This window comes from Schistocerca cancellata, chromosome 2 (assembly GCF_023864275.1).
Source record: "Schistocerca cancellata isolate TAMUIC-IGC-003103 chromosome 2, iqSchCanc2.1, whole genome shotgun sequence".
NCBI lineage: Eukaryota > Metazoa > Arthropoda > Insecta > Orthoptera > Acrididae > Schistocerca > Schistocerca cancellata.
In genome coordinates, this window is record NC_064627.1 from 908,972,251 (window position 1) to 908,992,446 (window position 20,196).

Below are 20,196 nucleotides of genomic sequence, written 5' to 3' on the forward strand. Positions count from 1 at the left end.
GATAAGCCGAGACACATGTTCTCTTATTTTAACTCCTCTTCCACTGAGCGAAGTTTCTAGAAAATCGGGCTATGACACCTGCCGTGTTCTCTTCGTTAGTAGTAAAAATAAATGTAATGTAATTTTTTCATGTATCTCATTATTTCTGACGTCATACCTCTGGAACTGTGTCGTACAGTGGTATAGTTGTGTAGGTACATTCAACAGAATATGTGAATAGTGTCTGAAAATCGCGTTGCGAATAGATTTAGTAGCAAAGAAATAGTAAATTTAAACATCATGCACAATCTGGTAGTTTGTCACGCATCTCAGCGTTTATGGCGTCATATTTCCTGAACTATGCGTGGGGTCATGATACAATTTTGTAGGTGCATTTAGCGGCTAAGTGGATACTGCCAGAAAAATTTTTGGCGAAAAGTGTAAATAGCACAAAAGTAATCAAAATAACAGTCATGCATGATGGGGCAGTTTTTAACGCATCCCATTGTTTATGACGTCATATCTTCTGAACTATGAGAGGTAGGAGGTTCTTACCCCCACAGCGACTGTTGTCTGACAGTAAGGAATATGTGTACCGACTTTGGTTGAAATTGGTCCAGTGGTTTAAGAGATGTGGAGTATAGACATACATCTATTTTCACGATACACTACTGTTTGCAAAACGTGAAATACTCAGAACCAATGGTCTGCGCGCAACTTCGCAACAAAATCGCGCGGAATTTTCGACGGCAACAACACACCAGAACTACTTCGCCACAGTGGAATAATAAAAATCGAAAACGGACGATAATGTAAAATGTATCTTGAAAATCATGTGAACAGCCGTCTGATGATGAACTTGCCAGTTCGAAACCGGTAACGGCGCTATTTACCTAAATAAATAGCAGTATTAATAGTGGCTGGTTGCTGTTTTCTTCTTTGTGAGAATAAACCTACAGGAATGATTGGTCTCTGGGAGGTGGACCTGTCGTTCCATATAACACTGCAGCTTTTTCAGGGCATGCTGCTTCAACAGCGAGGCGTACGTGGAACCAGTGGATAGAAGAAGGAATTACAAAGTACCAACAGGGTATTGGACGACACAATATGATCACAGCGCGAGATGACGGCCATCTTATCATCTTGCGTAACAGACAGACAGCTACATCCACAGTGTTGGTGTGACAGTGGGTCACTGCAACGGAAGTGGACAAGTCTGCATTGATGGTTCGACGCCGCCTTCTGCAGGCTGGACTGGTTGCATGCATGCAATTGCATCGGCTTCCGGTGACCAGAATCCACTAACACCGCAGACTGCGATGGGCAAGCGAACGCCGACATTGGCGTGCTGAATGGAAAAAAGTAACGTTTCCGGGTGTGTCTTCCTTCAACTTGTCCCACAGTGATGGCCACATAATTATTGGTTCAAATGATCTGAGCACTATGAGACTCTACTGCTGTGGTCATAAGTCCCCTAGAACTTAGAACTACTTAAACCTAACTAACCTAAGGACAGCACACAACACCCAGCCATCACGAGGCAGAGAAAATCCCTGACCCCGCCGGGAATCGAACCCGGGAACCCGGGCGTGGGAAGCGAGAACGCTACCGCACGACCACGAGATGCGGGCACATAATTATTCACCGCCGTCGTTGTAGACGCAATCCAGTAGACTGTATAACTGGGCGATATGGCGTACAAATGCGAAGTGTGTTGGTTGGGGTACCATTGCCTGTAACACACATCTCGCCTTTACGTCTTGAGAGCAATCTGAACAGCTGCCGCTACATTAGGGAGGTTCTACAACTAGCCCTCCTGCAGGCTTTTCCAATGCCATATTTCAGCAAGACCACGCCCAGCTGCATGTGGTTAGGGATGTGCAAGCCTCCTTCAAAGAATGATGGTAGCACTGCATTACTCGCCTAGTCCGTTCGCCTGACATGTCACCCATCGAACATGTCTGGGATACGGTCGGTCAGCAACTTTTTCCTTCACGTCCTTCTGCAGCCACAGTTGATGTTTTGTGGACACGCTTACAAACCATATGGCAGAGTATTCCCCAGCAGCACATTCGGGCACTCTTTGATTCCACGCCATGAAGTTTAGCGACTCTGATTGCAGCACGTGGTGGCGCTACTCCATACTGAATTTCGAGTCACAGTGCACATACAGGTCTGTAATGGTAATCATTTGTGTAGTGTCATGTCCCTAATCGGTGGAACAAATTTCATTGCGATCACATCTCTCGATCTTTGTGTTTCACTTTTTCCAAACAGTAGTGTACGTATGGACCCTATTATACCAAGTAAAGGTGTAAAGGTGTGCACTTGCTCCGGTAATTATGTCTTACTGAAAAGGATAAGGTTTTACGGACAGAGTATTGGTGTATGAATTATTTGGCCTACTTTTTTTAAATTTCTTTCTGCTAAAACTTAGCCATAAATACTTTCCCTTTAACTCCTCTGCTCTTTAGCTATGAGCGTTTCTTTACTGTCTGTACTGGGAAGTTGCTAGCACTACACCAATCAAAAGGAAATGGGTCACTGTTCCTTTCTGATAAGTACTTGATAATCATTTCCTCTATGTTTGAGTGCATGTGACTCATTCCTTACGTGTTACTGACCTGCTCTCTGATGTTGGTGTACGGATCTATGGGTTGAGCGATGGCCTCTGGAACGGGAACGCCCATTCGGCTGAGGAAGGCGCGGGTGAAGGCGTCGCAGCTGGTGAGCTTGAAGACGCGCCCGAACAGCTCAATTTCGCGGCCGACGTTGAAGTCGAGAATGTCGTAGAACTCGTCGCTGTGCGGCGGCGGCCGCGGGATGCGCTGTCGGTTGATGAGCGTCCCTGGAGCATTAAGTTCACGTGGCGTGAAGGTTGTTGTCAGCTTACTTACATCGAATTCGATACATAGATCCATTAGTCAGTTGAGCCAAATTTCAACAGTAGAACGATTGAAATTTATTTTGATAGCCTAAATTTTTAGAGTTAAAGTATACAGGTAGGTACATTGTTATTAACTAAATTAGAGTATTCTTAAACCGGCCTTTGCTAGCAGTGTCCTCAGTCTGACTGACTTACGTTTGCTGAGGTCCACCCTCTCCAACTCTCCCATCCACACTCACATTGTACTCCTTTCGTTCATCCTCCCTATATGTCCAACCCACCTCAACATACCTTTCTCAAAACTCGATACTACATCTTCTTTCATTCCACAACAATCCCTAAAATTAAAGTAATAACGTTTACTTAGTGTTTTAAGTCTTCATTAAACTGAAGTTACGGTGAATAAAACTCGATATCGTACTTATTAATTATATTATTTACTGATAAAATTAAATTCTGAGGTATCCATACAATTAAATCATGACACTGATAGAAACATTTATGTGAACAATGGTCTTGCATCTCCTGGTCAAATTTGTATGCTGTGTGTGTGTATGTGTGTCTTTTTTAATAATATTATTCCAGATGTTAAAAATACCTTCTCCAGGTATTTCAAAGCAGACCACCAAGGCTGTGAAGTAAATGCACGTTTGTTTTTCTCCAGTATTTCTATATCATAACGAAGACGTTCAAATTTCGAGCTACAGAATTAGTTTTTTTTATATCGAGCAATTGCATTTCAAAGTTGCCATTGCCATTATTAAAAGGAGAAAAATTGAATTCCGTTAGAACAGCATTAAACGTTTTCTAACAAAGGCTAATGTTGCTTTGTTATTTCTACAGTGCTGAAATCTGTTGAGAAAAAGCGTCCTCCTATTTAAAAGTGCAAATGTCGATATCAGAATTGTTTTCTTGGCGATGTTTCAACAGGCTTCGAAAGTGAATCAAAGTTTCTCTTTCACAGTCTTAAACAAAAAGAGATAATAAATTTTCAAATGAAACAACTTGTTCTAACATTTAAAAATTTCCGTGTAGTTTACGATTTAGTCGATTTAAATGAGACGTAGTTTCTAGCATGAAATAAACTTTTTGGTTCCAGTGATCGTTCGTTAGTATCGGATAATGAAGATTGTTCCCAAGGAGAAATGCTTTAATTTTTTAAATAAGGAAACGAAACGTTTCAAAACAGGTCCTCTTGATGATCAATTATAAGGGGCGTTCAAAAAGAAATCAGCCGGAGGTATAATTACAGAAACCAGTACCTGTATGTTAGAAGTACTGACCCTGGCTGTTGAGACTCTTGTCCCACTGTGACACAAGGCGGAGAATGGCTGTCTCATAAAATTTTCGGGGCTGTGATGTTAACCAGTTCCGCATGTACAGCTGGACGTCGTCGTCCGAGATGAATCGTTTGCCCCTTAGAGCCTTTTTAAGGGGACCAAAAATGGCTTAATCACAGGGAGAGAGGTCCGGACTGTATGGAGGGTGGCCGAGAACCTCCCATTTGAATTTCTGCAGGAGTGCTGCGACTGTGTTGGCCGTATGAGGCTTTGCATTGTCATGGAGCAGAATGACCCAGTGGGTGAGATTGCCTGGTCTTTTTGATTTGATCGTTTGCCGAAGGGTGATCAAGGTTTGCGAGTAACGCTGGGCATTCACTGTTGTCCCGTGCGGCAGGAAGTGAATCAGTAGGGGGCCATTTGGTCAAAGAAGATCGTCAGCCTGCACTCGTGTGGATGGCCTTGGATTTTTTTTTTTTTTTTTTTTTTTTTTTTTTTTTTTTTTTTTTTTTTTGGCGGTGGTGACCCCGGACGCTTCCACTGGAGACTTCGTCGTTTTGATTCTGGTTCGAAGTGATGACACCATGACTCATCTCCAGCCACCACTCGTGCCAGCAACGCATTCCCTTACCGAGCGTAGCGCTGCAGATGAACAATACAGTGGACCATTCGACATGCTTCCTCGTGTGGTTGAAGACTGTGGGGCACCCACTTGGCACACACTTTGCGCATGTACAGTCGTTCCTTCATGATGGTGTGAACACTTCCGACGCTCAATCCGACCATGGCGGCTATGGCTTTCACTGTCATTCGGCGGTCCTGGGTAATCAGTGCATCCACCGTGCATCATCGGATAACGACACCGGTCCTTCCCTGAAGCGGTTGTGCCAAACCTTAACCCTTGCAAGGGACATGCAGTGTTCGCTGTACGCTTGTGACATTCGTCGATGAATGTCCGTTCCTCCTACTCCTTCCGCTGTCAGAAAACGAACAGCACCTCTCTGTTCTTATTTTGACGCCTCGATGCCACTGTTTGCAATGCGACCGGCAGCATTGGACGATTGACGCATGCCGCTGCTAGCTCTGTATAGTCACTTGACGTGCACGTGTGCCCTCTAGCGATGGGCTGTGAGCTTCCACGCTCTGGTTGGAACCACACCTCGTTACACATGCCACGATGTTACCCTCCTGTCACCGGTTTGCGCATTCCAGACTCCGGCTCGTTTCTTTTTGAAAGCCCCTTATACCTTCTTATGCAGCAGAAGTTTCAGTTAAAAATTCTTTAAATTAGCGATGATTAACAGCTTTAGTTATTACGGAGTTAACAATCTTCATCACCAACTTCATGACTTTGCGAATTTCTTCTGGAAACGTGTGCACACAAAGCAATGGGAAGTAACTATCTCATGATTTCTTTTTTTTTTTAAGCATCAGACCTATTTCGCACGCTGGTCATACTTTTCTCCCCAACAGTTGAAACCGAGGCAATTTTATTGAGTGTTCAGGATGGACGCTCGTCGACATAATAGTGTACTGTTCAGTTCTAAAATTAAGTATTGATTAAGACCTTAGGAATGCCCCTGTGTGAACACCTGTTATGTGGGGCCCTGTGATGAAATGTACTTTATGCTTCAATACGGCTAAGATAAACATTGTGTTATTATGCTCGATGAACTCGGGAAGAGAAAGAGGTGCAGAGCGTGTGTTCTAGTCGCAGTAGATGAGGAGGACCAGCGTGCATCACAAGACAACGCCATTCTAAAATGTGAAATCATTAGCTGGCTATAGTGGGGAACACAGACTGTTCCAAACACTAGATGAATACCTGCACTCCAAACATCATATAGACATGTCAGTACAGGCAGGCTCTGGCCAGATGGGTGGGTACAGAAACACTGTATGACATCAAATGATGTGTCAGCTGCTCTTGTATCCTTGCAGTTATTCCACACTAGGCTCTCGAGCGTGTGGTCGGCCGGCAACCTATTGAGCATCCAGTTACTGACATGGGGGCCACTCCTAGTGGCGACAGCTCTTTGCAGACAAAGTGGCTGTTGGACTTAGTGTGATGTGGTGTCAGTTCTACAATCAAAAAAATGGTTCAAATGGCTCTGAGCACTATGGGACTTAACGTCTATGGTCATCAGTCCCCTAGAACTTAGAACTACTTAAACCTAACTAACCTAAGGACATCACACAACACCCAGTCATCACGAGGAGTTCTACAATCCCCTGGCATGGCACAACATGGTGATTACATAATTATGATAATGCATATCTCTCTCAATCCTATCTACTACATAACATAGACAAGTATTTGACAATCATATATGTTACACCGTGTATTGAATCACATTATTTTTCTCATCATCATCATCATCATCATCATCATCATTTAAGACTGATTATGCCTTTCAGCGTTCAGTCTGGAGCATAGCCCCCCTTATACAGTTCCTCCATGATCCCCTATTCAGTGCTAACATTGATGCCTCTTCTGATGTTAAACCTATTACTTCAAAATCATTCTTAACCGAATCCAGGTACCTTCTCCTCGGTCTGCCCCGACTCCTCCTACCCTCTACTGCTGAATCCATGAGTCTCTTGGGTAACCTTGCTTCTCCCATGCGTGTAACATGACCCCACCATCTAAGCCTGTTCGCCCTGACTGCTACATCTATAGAGTTCATTCCCAGTTTTTCTTTGATTTCCTCATTGTGGACACCCTCCTGCCATTGTTCCCATCTACTAGTACCTGCAATCATCCTAGCTACTTTCATATCCGTAACCTCAACCTTGTTGATAAGGTAACCTGAATCCACCCAGCTTTCGCTCCCATACAACAAAGTTGGTCGAAAGATTGAACGGTGCACAGATAACTTAGTCTTGGTACTGACTTCCTTCTTGCAGAAGAGAGTAGATCGTAGCTGAGCGCTCACTGCATTAGCTTTGCTACACCTCGCTTCCAGTTCTTTCACTACGTTGCCATCCTGTGAGAATATGCATCCTAAGTACTTGAAACCGTCCACCTGTTCTAACTTTGTTCCTCCTATTTGGCACTCAATCCGTTTATATTTCTTTCCCACTGACATTACTTTCGTTTTGGAGATGCTAATCTTCATACCATAGTCCTTACATTTCTGATCTAGCTCTGAAATATTACTTTGCAAACTTTCAATAGAATCTGCCATCACAACTAAGTCATCCGCATATGCGAGACTGCTTATTTTCTGTTCACATATCTTAATCTCACCCAGCCAGTCTATTGTTTTCAACATATGATCCATGAATAATATGAACAACAGTGGAGACAGGTTGCAGCCTTGTCTTACCCCTGAAACTACTCTGAACCATGAACTCAATTTACCGTCAACTCTAACTGCTGCCTGACTATCCATGTAAAGACATTTAATTGCTTGCAAAAGTTTGCCTCGTATTCCATAATCTTGTAGAACAGACAATAACTTCCTCCTAGGAACCCGGTCATATGCCTTTTCTAGATCTATAAAGCATAGATACAATTCCCTGTTCCACTCATAACACTTCTCCATTATTTGCCGTAAGCTAAAGATCTGGTCCTGACAACCTCTAAGAGGCCTAAACCCACACTGATTTTCATCCAATTGGTCCTCAACTAATACTCGCACTTTCCTTTCAACAATACCTGAGAAGATTTTACCCACAACGCTGATTAAAGAGATACCTCTGTAGTTGTTACAATCTTTTCTGTTTCCATGTTTAAAGATTGGTGTGATTACTGCTTTTGTCCAGTCTGATGGAACCTGTCCCGACTCCCAGGCCATTTCAATTATCCTGTGTAGCCATTTAAGACCTGATATTCCACTGTATTTGATGAGTTCCGACTTAATTTCATTCACCCCAGCCGCTTTACTGCACTGCAATCTATTGACCATTTTTTCCACTTCCTCAAATGTGATCCTATTTCCATCATCATTCCTATCCCATTCTACCTCGAAATCTGAAACATTACTGATCACATTTTCTCCTACATTGAGCAACTCTTCAAAATATTCCCTCCATCTTCCCAAGGTATTCACAGGATTCACCAGCAGTTTTCCTGACCTGTCCAAACTACTTGTCATTTCCTTCTTACCTCCCTTTCGAAGACTGCTAATTACACTCCAGAATGGTTTTCCAGCAGCTTGACCCATAGTCTCCAACCTGTTTTCAAAGTCTTCCCACGATTTCTTCTTGGATGCTGCAATTATCTGTTTGGCTTTGTTTCTTTCTTCAACATATTTTTCTTTCTTTTCTTTTTTCATGATATATAAGATATATGTAAACTGAATGACTATAAACCAAGGACACCGCAAAAGGAGTTGCTTTTTGGCAAGGATAATGTTTTGATACATCGTTAAATTTCTGTATGAAACAAGTAAGAAATTCGCTCTTCAATTTATTAATTCATGTATCTTCACCCTTTTCTTCCGGGAAGTGGTAGCGTACGGATGTATGTTTGGATCTGTCGTACCAGCATTGTAAGAAATGTGTATTTTCACCGTTCATTAAAAGTATTATAAAAAGTTATTAGTTCTTCTAATTTATAGAATTCCTTGCCATTTTCTAGATTCTAAGTTTTCGTGGTAGTTTATTCTCCGAAAGGTAATTGGCATAGAAGTGCATTGTTTCACGGCGATATGTACTAACAAAGGTTTCTCCATATGGTGAAAATTTCAACCAGACGGACGGTGTTGCGATGGGAGCCCATTAGCTCCAGTTGTAGCCAATCTGTTCATGCAGTACTTTGATAACATCGCCCTGGACACGGTTCCTGAAAAGCCTAGTTGTTTCTATCGTTACGTCGCCGACACGTTCGTGGTCTGGTCTCATGGACATGAAAAGCTGGTAGAATTCTTGGACCACATCAACAACATCCATGACAACATCAATTTCACGATGGAGATAGAGACAGATGGTGCGTTGCCATTCCTTAATGCCCTCGTCCTCAGCAAAGCAAATGGGTGTCTCAGCCACAGCGTTTACCGAAAACCCACCCACACAAACTGATATCTGCACGCTAACAGCTATACTATCCGTCGCAGAAAAGTTCTGTTCGGAGGACCTTAGTGCATCGAGCCGAAACCGTCTCATATTCTGAAAACTTGCAGAAGGAACAGAGCCACATGCGGAAAGTATTCAAGGAAAACGGCTACAACAACCACCAGATTTCGCAAGCTATCTTTCCAAAAATACGTAAGCAGAAAGACTCCAAGAAAGACTTTAAGAAGTTTGCGTTCTTGCCGTTCTGTGGCTCAATAACAGGAAAGATAAGCTGGCTCCTAAAGAGGCATAAAATCGATTTGTTCTTCAGGGCTCCAGCAAAAATTCGACAACTCTTGAGGCCTGTGAAATACGACGTAGGTCTCAGAACGCCAGGAGTATATAAAATACCATGTGGATGTGGACGGTTCTATATCGGGCAGACTGTGCGTACCATTGAAGAGCGCTGTGTAGAACACGAGAGATGTTCTTGACTACGGTACCCAGAGAAATCAGCGGTAGCAGAACATGCATTAGGAAACGGTTATCGTGTTGCATTCGACGAGACATCTATTATCACACGGACTAACAGTTTTTGGGATAGCATAATAAAAGAAGCGATCGAAATAAAAATTTGTGACAACACGCTCAATAAAGGCGGCGGCCTGCAGCTAAGCACAGCGCGGGACCCGGCCATCGGACGGTTGAAGCGGGCGCGGCGGCCGCAACACGCAAACATTACCATACATGGTGCCGGAGCGGGTATCAGTGACGTCACAGAAGTCAGCGCGGCTGTATAAGGACGGCAGCAGCAACAAGAAGATAACACCACTTGACAACGGCCGAGGAGTACTCGGCCGAAGGCTGGTGCATTTTAAACCACTTGACGCGACTGGAAGCCCGAGAAACCTTTATTAGGTAACTGGCCTATGCCAAAATGTAAATGCTTCTCTTTAAGTGTATTTTGAGGGGAAGCGTCATGACTCCCACTGGATCCGCTCCTGTGAGACAGGTCCTCATACTTCCACCAGGAGAGAGCTTGTTCCCACAAAGACTTCAAATGCCAAACAGTCAGAGCAAGCTGACACAAGACTCCAAGTTTATTGGCAATGTGCAGCAGATCATGTGCACCAAGACATCCCAGTACTAGAGAGACCGATTGTGAGAGAAGCAAAAATGTCTCTGCACATCGGTAAGTTAGCATAACTTGTAGAGAGCGATGTTACGCTGGAAACACTCTGGCCTCTTTCAGGTCATTTTATGCTTGGCACTGAATAGTTCCTCTAGATCAATGATCGGCAAACCACAGCTCGTGGGTGATATGTGGCTCTTTGGCCAACTGAGTGTGGCTCTTCAAAAAAAAAAAAAAAAAAAAAAAAAAAAAAAAAAAAAAAAAAAAAAAAAAAATACCGCTGTCAAAACAGTGAAAGTTACAACTATCAAAATGTCTTCTAATATAACCAGCCAGCAAGTCAAAGATTTTAAAGTGGTTTCTGCTTTATCGACAGCAGTTGTCAAGTCGTTTAATATAAATAATACAGTACAAGTTTCACTTTTGTATAATTTATTTCATCTCCAGGTTCTAAACAAAACCTTTTGTGATTAAATCCACAAAATAGTGAAACACATAGGGAGGGTATAGCAAATGCTGTATTTGGGGGCTTAGGTGGCCAGGGGAGATGTGACAGTTCTTCGTCGTGCTCATAAAACTATTGTGGACGATGTATGTATGATCAGGAACCTTGTCGTCTTGGAACACAGCATCACCATAGGGGAACGAACATTGTACTGTGGGATGGACCAGACTAGCCAAAATTATCACATAATCACACAATCCTTGACAGTAATGACGCCTTGCAGAATAACCATGCGGCACATGGATTACCACAATGTGGCTGCCTGGATCATTACTGAACCTCCGCAATGTTTCTCTCCTGGGACGTAAACTCAGCCATAATTGGAAATACTGTGCAACAAGGCTCATCCAACCAAATGATTTTCTTCTATTGCTCCACAGCCCAAGTTTTATGGCTTTGGCATCACATTTACCTCCTACGGACATTCGCATCACAGATTTATGCTTTCGAATTCTAGCTTGCCCTGTAGTTCCCTGTTTATGGAGTTCCAGTCGTGTGGTTTTGGTGCTGGTAGGTTTCGTGAGTGCAACACGCAGTTCTGTAGTGACTTTTACAGCAGTTGTCCTTTTTCTTTTCGTCACAATTTCCTTCAATAACCGTCGGTCACAAACACTCAGTACACACTTTCGTACACATTGCGACTTAGCAGATGACGTTTTTCAGTTTTCCTTGTGCGCGGTATAAATTTTCGAAATAGTGGCTCTAGAAACACCAAACACTTTGTCTATCTTGGTTATGGAAGCACCAGCATACGAGTACCAAGAATTTACCCATGTTCGAAGTCACTTAGCTCCAGCATAATGCACTCATAACTACACAGAGCACTGTGTGGTCATGACTGACATTTGCAATGTTTTGTCCATCATCTTGGATCGCTATCTTGGATTCGGACATGATACAGGCTGTACTGGTAAGCGGCTGGTGCTATGTTAGATTGATACATTGCATTCTGGCGTCGTACAGACTGTCTTAGCATGCAAAGGTCGCGTTTTTGGATCGCCATTTTAGACTCTGACGTCATACAAGCTGTTCTTGAATTTCATACCAACAGAAAAATGCACTATCTTGGATTTCCTCCCGATTTATAGTTAAGACAACAGTCCTATTCCTGAGTGAAATCATAAGGAGAGAGGGGGGAGAGGGGAGCCAACATGTAAAACAATTGGGTTGTTTTGAATTTCTCTGAATTTTTTGAATTTTACACCATTTTATACACAGGGCATTGTCAGAGAGGGAGGAAGTTGGCAACAATGCACAACATCATCGATGTCGTCGTTGGGGGTGGTGGTTCCCTTTGTTTCAGAACCTGCACAGCTATACTTCTAACTGAAGTCCCTGTCCATGCATAGAGCAGGTTGGCCACCTACCTTGCCCCAGCGATCAAACTCACACAGCTGTACCATTCATATCTATCAAATGCATGGTCAATTATTATTTTAAACGGTTTCCCAATGATTCTGATTTCTTGCCAAGTTAATACCATGATGACAAAAGACAGACACCGGATGAGTTACAGCACGTTATTAGGACGCAATAAATTTCAGCTAGTAATGGCGGATACACTGTTCAAAAATCAAAAGAGGAGGACATTTACTTGGAAAAGATCTGGACACAAAAGTAGATACCAAGTGGCAGAAATCATGCTCAGATAGACATTCCGAATCTTACACTGGATCATAAGGTGTACCCAGGATCATATACAGTATCAACTCACAATTTAGTAATGATGAAGGGCAGACTGAAGTTCAAGAGTATCGTCCAGGATGAATCAATGTGGCAAGAAGTGGCATACTGATGTACTGAGCGATGATGAGATGTGTTTGAAGTTCTCAAAGGCGTAGAGATACACTTACCTTGCGGAATTCCACTGTTGAGCACTTTTGGCTCAATAACTTGCACAGTACCATCTTCAAGATAAAAATATATTCTGCACTTTCGTATTTGGTAGGCGTATCCTTTCGTTTCTTCAACAGACTCTTGAAAGAAGCCATCGAAACAGAGAACCTGAAAAATAACAGGATCGCTGTAGTTTTTTAAACAGTTTCGAGAACAAGTGCCACTACTACATCCGATTTTACCGATCAGTACAGAAAACAGTTACTATTAGTATATATTTACAGTGAATAATTTACACTGCACCATGTTTCATATTTACAGCCAACGTAAATTTCCCCTACACGCGTGACACAGTGGCCAGTTACCATATCCCTGACGTATTTGGTTGAATATTATAGTTATCAAAAGTGTTGCTACAGGGTAGTCTCTTGCAATCTCTACCACTTTCCACCTGATGAATGGTAATTGAATGAAAAAAGACAAGAATGCAGTTATGAACTGTAACAAATATTTGTTCTACTTGCACATCTGTAAGCTTCTTAATACACGGAAGTGCCAAAAGTCATTCGTTAGCGATATGAATATATACAGATGGCGGTAGTATCGCGTACACAAAGTATAAAAGGACAGTGCGTTAGTGTAGCTGTCATTTGTACTCAGGTGATTCGTGTGAAAACGATTCCGACGTCATTGTGGCCGCACAATGGAAATCAACAGACTTTGAACGGGGGATGATAGTTGGAGATAGACGCATGGGGCTTTCCATTTCGGAAATAGGAAATTCAATATACCGTGATCCACAGTGTCAAGAATACCAAGTATCAAGTGTTACAGGTGTTACCTCTTAATCATCTACAACGTAGTGGCCGAGGACCTTCACTTAGCAACAGAGAGCAGCGGCATTGCGCAGAAATGTCAGTGCTAACAGACAAGCAACAACGCGTGAAATAACCGCAGAAATCAATGATGAACGTATGACGAACGTATCCGTTAGGACAGTACGGCGAAATCTGGCGTTAATGAGCTATGGCAGCAGACAACCTAAGCGAGTGCCTTTGCTAACGGCAAACCATATTCTACAGTGCCTCTCCTTGTTTCCTGGCCAGATCGGTTGGAGCCTAGACGACTGGAAAATCGTGGGCTGGTCACATGAGTCCAGATTTCGGTTGGCAACAACTAATCGGAGACCCCACATAGCCATGGACCAAGGTTGTCAACAATGCGCTGTTCAAGCTGGTGGTGGCGCCAAAATCGTTTGGGCTGGGTGTCTGGTCCAACTGAAGTGATCGTTGACTGAAAATGGTTATCAGAAAATGGTTATGTTCGGCTGGTTGGAGACCATTTGCAGCCATTCATAGACATTATGTTTCCAAACAACGATGAAATTTTTAGGGGTGACAATGCGCCACGTCAGCAGACTACAATTTTTCCCAATTGGCTTGAAGAACATTCTGGACAGTTCGCGTGAGTGAACTGCCGACCCAGATCTCTCGATAGGAATATCATCAAACATTCAAGGAACATAATCGCGAGGTCAGTTCATGCAGAAAATTCTGCATCACCAAGCTTTGGCAATTATGGACGGCTACAGGGGCAGCATGACTCAATATTTCTGCAGGGGACTTCCAACGACTTGCTAAATCTATGCCACGCCGAGTTGCTACACTACGTCGGGAAAAAGGAGATCCAACACGATATTAGGAGGTATCCCATGACTTTTGTCACTTCAGCGTATGTAATAAAAGACAAGGAGCCAAGGGTGTGCCCAATGAGTTGCCAAACCGAACGCATATCTCACAGCTTGCCTCGGCAAGAGCACGTGTTAATTCAGTGGCAAGTGTCGGACTTATTAAAATATTCCGCGCTATTATTCCGATGTAGGATGAAAACCTTCTTGCAACCCAACGTTTCGTCGTCTCCTGCGGAGAACATCTTCAAAGAGAGGGGGGGGGGGGGGCAGTGGTACCTTTTTCGGAGGTGCAATGCACACCTTGGGTTGCAACTGACTTACTGACGGAAGCAAAATTCTGTTTCTGCGTCCGCCCGGGCACATGGGCCGTTACCCACAACTGGATACCAATCACGACCCCCGACAAAACGAGGTGCTATAATAACAACAGAGGACAGAGCGAGGAACATTTGTGAAATGCAGCTGCTCGGCGCGGAATTGAATATCTTACCGAGGGTTGCTGAAGAATGGGTATTAGTCTGTTAGACAGGGAGAGCATTAAGAAAACCACGAAAATGAAAGTGTGTAAAATACAGGGTTTTCCTGATGTTCAATAAAGGCGCTACCTAGAGTAGGAAAGCGCTGAAAAACGCAGCAATTTACGGGATTCCGTGTTGTAGTGGAGACGTGTACGTGGCTACTACTAAAAGAAAGGTCGAAAAATGACTAAAAGAACACAAGAGCAAATGTAAAATGGGAAAAACGGAGAGCTCAGATTTACCAAACACGCGTTGCAGACAGATCACCGGATTCGAGTTGATAAGACTTACAATAGCAGCCACAAGCTGATACTATGAAAGGCTGCACAGGAAGGCCGTAGAGATTATTAAGTAACCGAATCATTTTACTAGGTAAATTGAAGGGGGAGAGAGAAGAAAGGAAAGGAAAGGAACTAATGACGTCAGCTGCATCGGGACTTGGTGCGGAATCAGCGGTGACGAGTGAAAATGCTTGCCGTACCGGGACTCGAATACAGAACCTCGTGCTTAATAGGCAGTTGCATTACCCACTGCGGCAACTGCACATATGGTTTATCGCAAATGCGAGAACTACCCCGGCTCGCTCCCTGTCCGACTCACATCCCCTCCTAGCGCCACCTGTTCATAGTCCCCGCCCATGTTCTCCATGCTTGTTAATTTTAAATTCCCATTGGAGGTCATAGGGCCCATGACTCCGCCCGTCCCAAAACAAGACAATTTTCCTATACGCATTTATATTTTTACATGTATCAGTTTCTAAGTTTCTCAGTTAACATCAGAAAACCGAATCTCGAAAATCGCATGGAACTACAAGCTTTACTCGATGCGGCATGTGTTTCAGTTGCTTGCATGAGGCTCTGGACACATATCAAGTTGTGGTTCGTCTGGATGAGGAAAGTATTCCATCCAGCAAAAGACCCCCAATCACAAGCTGGAAGTACATAGGTAGGACCTGCAAATCATTTGAAGTTGCATAAGGAAAGACACTGCACAGGACCGCCAGCCAGTTGGGAATATTTTGGGAATTGGTTACAAAATGTTTATGTCAAAAGTTACCAGCGGCGTCTTTCAAACACTTTCTCAGTGGCGTACATACCTGGTGGAATGTGTAAACGTCAGCACCATATCACTCTTTTTGTTGTTGCTGTATACGTAAACACCGTGCCACCCTTTCCGTGCAGACAAAACTATCTACATGCGCTACCCAGACGACAAAGAGGAAACATGGGAGACGAATCAAGTGTGTGGTTGGCGGAATGTCTTGAAGGGCAGGGAGCAGCGAAGCCGCTCTTTTGTACTTCAGCTTTCTGCTAGAGCGGAAAGCTCACAGCGTTTATCTCCGGTCCTGTTCACCGGGACCATCTACTAGCCAGAGGAACGTGCACAGCCTCCTCTCAAGCTCCCTTTCTACACGTAGACTGGCAGTTATCCTTCACTCCCGCCCCAAGTGAGCCCTTCTGTATACCGTAATTTCAGAATATACCCTGTGCAAGAGAATTAAAGGGTCACTTTTTGGAAATTCCGTCATTTTCCCCCAACGCGTCACAGAAGTGTGAAATCTGGCTCATTCTTCCTTAGTAATAGCACAAAGGAGGGTCGCCGTGCGACGTCAACGTCGGGCTCGGCGACGCTTCAAACAGCAAGGTGTCGACAATGAAAATCAAATGATAGGGCTCAGAAGTTCATGTGAGGTGTAAAATGAGTTAATGATATCACACTGGCACCAAATTTCAGAGAATTCTGCCCACCGCCACGGTGGATGTGTCCTTACCCATGTTCCACCCCTTCCCTTAATGCACCTGCGATGGAGATCAGAACGCCGTCGGTCAGCATTGAAATCATGCGACTTTATTGTGGGCGTCCAAGCAAAACATTTCTGACACACCGTTCAGATACGACCCGAAGAGGCACCAGAAGGGGGCATAGAGGGTGTCATTCACATTCTGCATGACCACGAGCAGGCACTAGAGCAACAGTGGAGTGTCACTAAGGTGTAGGGTGCCAAAAGTGCCACCAAGGGGGTGTTGCCGAAGTAGGGGTCTTAGAGGGACTCCTTACCGTTTTATTCATGCACATGTCAATATCGCAACCCCTAGTGATGACTCCATCGGAGGACGCGAAACAGGAGGATTGCAAATCCATAAACATCCTTTTCTGCTTCGCATCACGTCCAACTTTGGTCGAATAATTTTGAACGCTCCCTAGTGATTCCACCCTCTATACCAGAGTAAAAACTGCGGTCGCGTTACACTTCAATATGGGTTTAATGAGGCTACAGCCATACTATGGCCATAGAGAATAGGTGAATCGTACAGGGAATGTCAACGGCGTCAAATGTTGTCAAAAATGTCATTCTGTTCCACGTCGTACGGCAAATTGCCGTTTTTGACCGCGAAATGTGTGTAAATGAACGCCTCAAGGGAAGGGATGGTTTCACTGACATCATTTATGCTGCCTCTTGAGGCCTTTTCGTGTTGCTTCTGAACGGCACTGTGTGTGAAACGTTTTCCTCTGTCACTCATAAGAAAACCACCTCACTTCAACACTGATCGCCGCAGTTCTGATCTCCATCGCAGAGGGGTCAAGAGGAAGGGTGAGATGTGGATAATGGAGTGTAGGAGGTGACGACTTACCCATCGTGAGACGCGTTCATGGTAGTGTAGAGCAAAACTGTCGTGAAATTTGGTGTCAGTGTGCCATCATTAACCCATTGTACATCTCAGATAGACTTCTCAGCTCTGGCCTTTCTTTCGTGTGTATCGACACCTTGTTGTCTGAAACGTCGCTGTGCCATGTGGTGAGGTCGCAGGCTGCCATACTTTTTCACTATTCCAGAGGACCATTGCAATGACCTTTCACCCAAATTTTATACTTCTGCCTCGCTGTGAGTGAAAATGACAGGGTTTCATAAAAGTGACCCTTAAGTTCTTCTGCACAGTGTACAATAAACTTCGCTCTTTAATTTCAAGCCACCTCCCTTCCCACGGCCCCTCTTCCATCCTGACCAGGCTCCTCTTCTCTTACGCCTGTACATCAGAAAGAAAAAAAATATACATCAGGAAGACTGCCTTTCCTGAACGTAAGTGGAGAAGATGAAGAGAGGGACGGTATTCCCCCCGCCCCGTCTACACTCTCACATAGCCACAATGTGTAGGCAGTCGTAGTGTTAAGTGAAATACTTAGAATGGGAGTGCATACTTCGATGTAGTGTTGTGTAAATTATGACACTGTCAAACTTGCTATTATAATTCTTAACTTAAGTGCATGACCTAGTAAGTTCCAAAATTTTCGGTCAAATATTTTTAAAATAGTGTAATTTTCAGAACTGCAAACCGTACTAAAGTGATGTATTGAGTACTAATATAAAGAAATTATTATTATGTTAAAACATTTTATATATTTATTATTATTATTAAAATCGTAGTTATCTGTGGTCCGTTAGAAATGAGGATGACAGTAAATTATATTTGGGGGAGGGGTCAGGAAGAATAAACTAAGAAACTATGACACCTCACATTTCAAAACCCAAGCCGAGATCTGCTCCTGACCCCTACTAAGATTTCATTTTCACCTCAACCAGTCTGTCACCTTTCAACCTAGCCAAGACTTTAGGCTATACTACAAGCCACTTTGTCACCATAACCTACATATCCCAAAAAAATAATACACACGTAAAACAAATATCCGCAGTGTTCTGTTGTCTTTCTGCAAGTGCATGTATTACATCACACCACAGCATCATCAATAGTGGAGCAATTTATGTCATGGCACATTTTATGGAACAATTATGCATGTGAGCTGTCACTTTCATGATTACCCTCTCCCGTGCTCCCCTGTAATCCGACTACACTCTCCCCACAGCCCTCCTCCACCCCTACATCTTTCACGAAACTGAGTGGCTGAGAAAAGCTGTCGCAGTCAGTTCTTACGTTATACACAATACATCAAAAATTACCATACAAGCACTTCTCTCAGCAGACCTTAGCGTTTGGACGTTGGATAAACACTTCCCGACACAACCTGTGTTGTAGAGAATAAGGACCATTCACTGACACCAACTGTAAACACCCAGCGTATGTCAGGGCACTAAGCATCAGTATGGGGAAGAGAAATGGTGAGGGAGAGGGACGATTTACACTAGCGCGTACAGTTAAACAGTCATAGTATTGACAAGTGCTTATTCAAGCAGCCTTGTACAGCTTTATGGCCGTCCTCATGGCTGCACTGGGTGCTTGCAAATGCAGACGACTACAGAATGCGCTGACGCCCCAATGCATCAGTGACCTGTTGGCGTGGGTCATTGACAGCAGCTCCTGCAATGCCAAGCAGCCCACAAGCAGGCGACACCATGTGTGCAAACAGTGGTGAAGAATGAGTGTGACCTGCCCAGTTCCTCTCGATTCTTGCCAGCTACACAACTCCACACCTACTCATGGTCCCCATGTGGTGTGCTCGAATGCAGTAGTCAATACCACATGCACACTGGTGAACAGTGGTGCAATGGTCAACTCCCCTTCCCCTCCAGGGACCGGTCAGGACGATGGTCGATGATGACATCTAGGTGGGCTGTGAGGGCACTCCTCCTCAAGTTGGATCATAAACAGTTTGCAGTCCACTGGCCAAAATCCCTGCACCCCAGCTCCATGCATTGGTGAAGTTTCCCAACTTCCGCTGCCGCTAAGCAACATGTAGGCATGCCTCACCAGAACTTGATGAGTCATTCAGTGAGTAGGTAGTCAGCCGATCTTCAGCACCAAGGGTGAGTCATGGTTTCTCTGAAATTCAAGACCCCATCATCCTCTCCAGTTCAAGACACAGACAGAATGACAGGACAATTGAATGCATTCAGCCTCTAAGCTCGATTATTTATACCCTTGTAACTATGCTTCTGAAGCAGCTGTTCTGAAATGGGATGAGTACATCTGCTTTATATTGCTTGTCGTGTCAGCTTTTCTTGGCTCGTTTGGCACAGAGCATGCGTCGCTAGGTGCAGTTAAATTTTCAACGAGTGAAGCTCTTTCTAGCATACAATCTACATCTACATCTACATCCATACTCCGCAAGCCACCTGACGGTGTGAGGCGGAGGGTACCTTCAGTACCTCTATCGGTTCTCCCTTCTATTCCAGTCTCGTATTGTTCGTGGAAAGAAGGATTGTCGGTATGCCTCTGTGTGGGCTCTAATCTCTCTGATTTTATCCTCATGGTCTCTTCGCGAGATATACGTAGGAGGGAGCAATATACTGCTTGACTCTTCGGTGAAGGTATGTTCTCGAAACTTTGACAAAAGCCCGTACCGAGCTACTGAGCGTCTCTCCTGCAGAGTCTTCCACTGGAGTTTATCTATCATCTCCGTAACGCTTTCGCGATTA

General features: G+C 44.0%; 1 protein-coding gene across 1 annotated transcript in view; it reads right to left on the minus strand.

The window, feature by feature from the left end:
- Positions 1–20,196, minus strand: part of LOC126159831 (EF-hand domain-containing family member C2-like) — a 256,876-nt gene that overhangs the window by 151,555 nt on the left and 85,125 nt on the right. Inside the window, exons 3-4 of the mRNA XM_049916645.1 lie at positions 12,635–12,785; positions 2,604–2,827 (exon numbers count right to left, since the gene is read on the minus strand). Coding sequence (XP_049772602.1) covers positions 2,604–2,827; positions 12,635–12,785 — 375 coding nt within the window. The remainder of the gene's footprint in view (positions 1–2,603; positions 2,828–12,634; positions 12,786–20,196) is intronic.